We start from the raw sequence: 6,000 nt of genomic DNA, 5'->3' as shown, positions 1-6,000 counted from the left end.
CTGTTTCTTGTTTTTTCTTCTTCTTCAGTATTTGAAACATTTTCGAAGATAAATTCATGAATTGTTTGTGTCATTTCTTTCAAAATTCTATTTTTAAAAACAGAAGCAAACGGAGGGGCAGATGCTATGCCCAGGGAAGTCAAGGATCCTAGGTTCGAATCCTGTCCCTGATCATAATTCGCTTCGCGACTCAAACTGCGTGTTTCATGATCTGTAAAAAATTGATAATCAACACCATTCACTGGGCCGCGACGAGGGTCAACGGAAAGAATTTCTCAATTCTGCGTCCCCAATTCGCTCCTAGGTAGAAGCGGCGCCCCAATCAGGTACCGCCGCGCCACGGCCTCGGGGCATCTGGGACTTGTAGTCCTCCCGGCGGAACTCGCTGTCCCGGCAGGCTGCGCGGCGGCGGCAGGGCTACGTGGCAGGACTGTCTGCTGCTGCGCGGGCAAGTGGGGTAAGATGGCTGCACAGCGGGGCGTGCGGGTTGTTGGGCTCTGCCCCGGAGCCCGGTTGGGTAGGGTCGTTCGGGCCCTCTTGCTACTGCTGTGGTTTGCGGCCCGCGGAGGCGCGCTTTACTTCCACATCGGGGAGACGGAAAAGAAGTGCTTTATTGAGGAGATTCCGGACGAGACCATGGTTATAGGTACGAGGGAAGGGAGAGAGTTTTCAACAAGACCGCCGTCTTGGGGCGGGGTTGCGGGAGGGTCATCTCCTCAGAGCTGGGAGCAGGCGGCGTCGGCGTGCCCTGGCGACAGCGGACTCAGCGCCACCTCGCGTTCCTCTGACTGGGCTCGCCCTGCTTGCTTCCAGGAAACTACCGGACGCAGTTGTATGACAAGCAGCGAGAGGAATACCAACCGGCCACCCCCGGGCTTGGCATGTTCGTGGAGGTTAAGGACCCAGAGGACAAGGTGAGTCGGCTCCTTAGCCCCGCTGAGCCCTCCGCTCTGAACTTGAGCGCCAGACCAAGCAGGCGCCGGTACTTCCCCTCCTAATTTGCGCATCTGCTAGACTGGTAAAAACAGTTGGTGTTGTGGGAAGATCCTGGGTTTTCACTCCGGGCTAACCTTGGGCTTTTTCAGTGCTGGCTGCTTCTCTTAACTTGTTACTGACCGCTGCATGAACCCGCCAAATCAGCTGCCTTCTCTGAGCCATTTCTTTGGTCTGTGAAATAGAAATTCATCTGTCTTATAGATGTTATGAGTGGATTAATTGTGGTGCTAGAAACCAAAGAGTTTTGTCGACTCTAAAGCCATGACATATAGACTTTAGGATTTCACGGAACAGGGTATTTTCCAAAAAGAATGAGCAGCTTTTAATTTGACAAATAAGGATATTAAAACAAACAAACAAAAAAACTTCAAAACCGTTCAACTGTCACCTTTCATTTGAAAGAATGACAGCAAAAGAGTTGAAAGAGCATGAGCTATGAATAAAGTAAAGCCCTTTCCAAGAGTGGTCACATGCCAACCTAATGTCAGACTCTTCGCCCCTTCTCCAGATAGTTCGAAGGCAAGTTTTTGGCAACTGCTGCTAAGCAGCATTGGAGCTTTTAGTTTTGTGGGATGCCTAGGGCTCTGCTTGTCAACTTTTGAGGCACTTAGAGCCTTACGCACCATCAGCCCTATTCCTACCATAATATGGAATACTCACTGAAGTCCCTTCTCTCCAGGTCATCCTGGCCCGGCAGTATGGCTCTGAAGGCAGGTTCACCTTTACCTCCCATACCCCTGGTGAGCACCAGATCTGTCTTCACTCCAATTCCACCAAGTTCTCCCTTTTTGCTGGAGGCATGCTGGTAAGTGGACCCATGTTGGACTCTTTCGGCCTCTAGCCCCTGGTCAAGACTGGGGACTGGTGCTACTGTAGGTGTGAGATGACTATGTCAGATTTTGTGTCTCAATACAGCTGGGTTTCCAGTGAACATTCAGGGTGTGGTTACGGAGCTCTTTGTATATGCTTTGGTTAGAGTATCAGCCAAGGTTTATTCTTGCCCTTGGGCCTAGAGCCCCATAGGGCCAGACACTAAGGAGGCCTTAGTCAGTGTTGGCTAAATGAACAAATGAAGAAAGGTGGGAGGACCAGCTGTTAGGCCCTGGCAGGAAGACAGAGCAGGGCTACCTGATTCTCCTATCTTCCTTGTCTGTCTGTCTCCAGAGAGTTCATCTGGACATCCAGGTAGGTGAACATGCCAACGACTATGCAGAAATTGCTGCGAAAGACAAGTTGAGTGAGTTGCAGCTACGAGTGCGACAGCTGGTGGAGCAAGTAGAGCAGATCCAGAAAGAGCAGAACTACCAGCGGGTGAGTGGCTGAGCCAGGAGCAGTGAGCTTCCTCCCAGAAGCTGCACACTGACTTAGCCAGGAGTCACATGTCAGATTTATTATGAACCCAAGGGATTTACATGTCTGTGCTGCATTGCAAGTCTAAAAGGTGGGATGGGTATTACTAACTACTTTTAATTGAGGAGGCAGTCTCTTAAGGGGCCGTCATTATCTTATTGGGAGACACACAAAATGACAGAGCAGGAATTGATACCAACACCTTGGGTGTTATTTCCATGGTTCTCAGTGCTCCCAGGATCAAGGGTTTTAATCTCTCCTGTGTCCAGGAGGCAGGCAGGTACTATGAATGGATCTGTGACCATAATGACGGGTAGAATAGTGACCTATCTAAATGGAAACAGCTACTGTGGTCAGCTGAGGGCAGCATTGCAGAATTGCTAGCCCAGGGTTTTAAGAGGCACTTAGAGGTCCCGGTTTTTTATGTAAAAAATTCTGGGTTTTAAATGTTGTCAAACCACTGTGTGAGCCAACAAAAACGTGTATGGGCTCCATCCAGCCCCTGGACCACCAATTTGCAACCTGTGCACACAATATTCAAGGAGCAGTTTGGGAGACCCAGGCAGAGGGCTCAGAGCAAGTCCACTTCTGAGCGTTCCAGGACAGCTCTGTCTGATAGGGTGATACCACAGCCACTTTACCACTCCCACAGGCATCAGGGTAGGACCAGGTAAGGCTGTACCTTACAGATGAGCAAATAGACCTAGGAGAAATGAGTGGGTTGCCTGAGGTCATCTGGCTGGTGAGGGTGAAGACAGTTCCCAGGTGGGGTGGCTTTTTTTGGGCACTTGACTGGAACCTGGGCAAAGTTAGTTGGCCCTGGGACATCCTCTGGGGAGGGAACCCAGCAGTTCTAGTGGCCCCAGGTGGGGCTCAGCCAACTCAGGCTCGTCTTCCTTTCTCCCCTCCCACAGTGGCGAGAGGAACGCTTCCGGCAGACCAGCGAGAGCACCAACCAGAGGGTGCTGTGGTGGTCTATCCTGCAGACCCTCATTCTCGTAGCCATCGGCGTCTGGCAGATGCGACACCTCAAGAGCTTCTTTGAAGCCAAGAAGCTGGTGTAGCCGTCCCAGGCTTCCCAGGCCATCCTTCCTCCCTGGCTGGGGAAGCAAGGGCCTCCTGGACTGACTTCTCTCCGGCAGGAGGCCTGGTCCCCAGCCATGGGTGTCTGCAGGGGAGAGGGGCCACAGCACAAGCTGAGGGTAGCAGCTTGGCTGGCTAATACTGAGCAGGTGGTAGGGTAAATGCCTGCCCCCTCCCCTGGGCCCTTTGCTGTAATCTGAAGCCACTGAGAGCCCTACTGACACCTCAGAATCACAGTGTTACTGATCAGGGATGTGAGCCTATTGTCTGGGATGACTGGGGGGAGGGGAGTGGGTGGGCAAGCCAAGTCTTCCTTCTGTCTTCCTTTCCTAACTTGGAATTTTGACCAAGTTGGGGCGTGATTCCCTGCCACCCAGGAAACCTCACTATTCCCTCCTTGGGCCTAGACCCAGCCTGCTGATCCGGGGTGTGTGTGTCCATTGAGGGTGGGGTAGAGGGAGTTGTGGGAAGGTAGCCTGAGGTGGACCCCAGGTTCTTCACGTGGTGGTTCTTTTGGGGACTAGAGAAACTGGGGTTAGGCCAAATAGAGGCCTTGGTGCTGGTTGGGGATGGGGCAGAGTCTTAGTTACTGATTTCATTTTCAATAAGTTTAGGTTTGTTACATTGGTTTCCCAATAAAAAAAATTAACTTCTTGTCCAGTGTAAAGTTACTCTACTGTCAGTGGGCATAGCACTGCAATGTGCTTGAGGGAGTGTCAGTTTTTCCAATGGGCAAAGCACTTCACATTCTGTGTACCCACCTGTGAACTTCATACTTTTCATCCTCTCCATACCCTCCAGTGACAGTAGGTGGTGGTTTTGCCCAAGACCATCTAACAAGTGAAAAGTAGGTGGACAGAATTGTTGTGGTGCTTCAAGGAAGTGCCTAGTTAGTGAAGGTACTGCACATTGAACAGAGGAATGCTGCAGGTGTGGAAAGGACAGGAATCCCTGAGTTGGGGGCAGGAGGGGGATACTGATGGACTTAACCAATAGCATGGGATCTCAGCAGTGACCTTGAAGGAGAGGAAGGATTCTGATGAAAGAAGGCAGGACAGGGGTGGTTGAGGAAAACAGGCAAACAGCTGGTATGCAGATAGATGGGCATTGTTTCAGCTGGAGTTGAGGGGGCGGGGTTGTAAGAAAGCTGGAAAGAAAAGTTGGTTAGAGTTAGAAGAGCCTTGAACGCCAGGTAAGAGATTTGGATATAACCCAGTGTTCAACAAAGTTTTGAGTATTAGAACACCCTGAATATAAACTGAGGAAGGTTAATCCAACAGTGTGTGAGAAGGAGATGGGGTGGGGAGGCAAGTTTGGGGACTACTTGAACTGTCAGGAGAATGTAGTCTGAGCTCATATAGCCACTTAGACCTCCACATTTAGGGAAAAAAAAAAAAACTTTTAAGAACAGCTTTAGAATTGCGGAAAAATTGTGAAGATAGTTTACATCATGCAGTAGTATGGTATATTTGTTAATGTTAAAATGAATGAATCAATAGTGATAGTCCATGCTTTATGCAGATTTCCTTAGTTGTTACATAGTGTCTTTTTTGTTCCAGGAGCCCATCTAGAAGATACCATTGTTACATTTAGTTGTCTCCTTGGGCTCCTCTTGGCTGTGACAGTTTCTCAGACTTTCCTCCTTTATTACCTTGACAGTTTTCAGGGATACTGGTCAGGCATTTTGTAGATTTCCCTCAATTGCAATTGGTCTGATGTTTTTCTCATGATTAGACTGGGGTCCTGGGTTTTTGAAAGACCACAAAAGGGAAGTGCCATTCTCATCCCATCATATTAAAGGTACTAATTATCAACATGATTGTGGATGTCACAGTTTAAAATAAGTTAATTTGGATTTTTACATGAAACCTGACTTAGATCTGATACTAGTGGGGCTTCATCCTGATGCGACAACAATTAGCTGGACTGAATGGGAGCTATCCCCTTAAGATGGGCTTGTGCTTTCCAGGTCAGGCCCATCTCCCAGTTTCCATCTTTGGCCTTACCTGACTGTCTCTGCAGGGGTCAGCCTTGACTTTGTCATCAGCCAAATCTAGGCTGGATTTTTCGAGGTTCTGGTATAAGGTACACTGCCCTGGGAGAGCTTAGAAGTAAGGGGACTGGTGGGTTGTATGCTGGGTGAAAGGGGGCTCCTGGGAATGATTAATTTCCTACCTACTATAGTGAAGTCCTCCCAGAAGCAGAGTGGTTGAGACCATAGATTGTGCAACCAAACTACCTGGGCTTACATTCTGAATTACTTCTCTGTGCTTCAGTTCCCTCATCTTTAAAGTGGGCATAATAAGTACAATACTCATAAGGACAGATTGAGATAACAGTAGTAAAGAATTTAGAAAAATGACTGGCACATAGTAAGAACTCAATGGATGTTATTTATTAGGAAACTTAAAATGTGCCTGGAAGAACAGAGGAGATCAAGTCTAATAACTTTGCCACTCTCTTTTCCCAGGTAGGAAGCTGGCCCAGCTGGGGCCTAAGTTCTCACAGTGACAGGGCAGATATGGGAAGTCAATCTTATTCCCTTCTTCAGTTCTCAGCTCCACCAAAGTA

The 6,000-nt window shown here is 48.9% G+C and overlaps 1 protein-coding gene across 3 annotated transcripts; it reads left to right on the top strand.

Annotated features, from left to right (window-relative positions):
• The first annotated feature begins 438 nt into the window (after positions 1 to 438).
• Positions 439 to 4,084, top strand: LOC149743997 (transmembrane emp24 domain-containing protein 9). Of its 3 annotated transcripts, XM_089905068.1 has the most exons (6): positions 439 to 646; positions 814 to 914; positions 1,676 to 1,801; positions 2,161 to 2,311; positions 2,512 to 2,618; positions 3,261 to 4,084. In XM_089905068.1, the coding sequence occupies exons 1-6, from the start codon at positions 463 to 465 to the stop codon at positions 3,408 to 3,410; spliced, it is 819 nt and encodes a 272-aa protein (XP_089761194.1). In that variant the 5' UTR covers positions 439 to 462; the 3' UTR covers positions 3,411 to 4,084. The 3 variants fall into 3 exon arrangements, with proteins under 3 accessions (XP_089761194.1, XP_089761193.1, XP_089761192.1); XM_089905066.1 differs by lacking the exon at positions 2,512 to 2,618 and having other exon boundaries at positions 441 to 646; positions 2,161 to 2,307; XM_089905067.1 differs by lacking the exons at positions 2,161 to 2,311; positions 2,512 to 2,618.
• The last annotated feature ends 1,916 nt before the right edge of the window (positions 4,085 to 6,000 follow it).

The sequence above is a fragment of the Delphinapterus leucas genome, unplaced genomic scaffold (assembly GCF_059928025.1).
Source record: "Delphinapterus leucas isolate spDelLeu-1000000601 "Yukka" unplaced genomic scaffold, BTC_Dleu_Yukka2 spDelLeu_asBTCV2_sq25, whole genome shotgun sequence".
In the NCBI taxonomy this organism is placed as follows: domain Eukaryota; kingdom Metazoa; phylum Chordata; class Mammalia; order Artiodactyla; family Monodontidae; genus Delphinapterus; species Delphinapterus leucas.
The sequence above is the reverse complement of the archived record's forward strand: the minus strand, read 5'-3'. Positions and strand labels throughout refer to the sequence as shown.

Coding starts and splice junctions, on each gene's coding strand:
- LOC149743997 (XM_089905068.1), top strand. CDS start 463: ATGGCTGCACAGCGGGGCGTGCGGGTTGTTGGGCTCTGCCCCGGAGCC. Junction 647..813: donor GGACGAGACCATGGTTATAG/GTACGAGGGAAG, acceptor GCTTGCTTCCAG/GAAACTACCGGACGCAGTTG. Junction 2,619..3,260: donor ATCTCTCCTGTGTCCAGGAG/GCAGGCAGGTAC, acceptor CCCCTCCCACAG/TGGCGAGAGGAACGCTTCCG.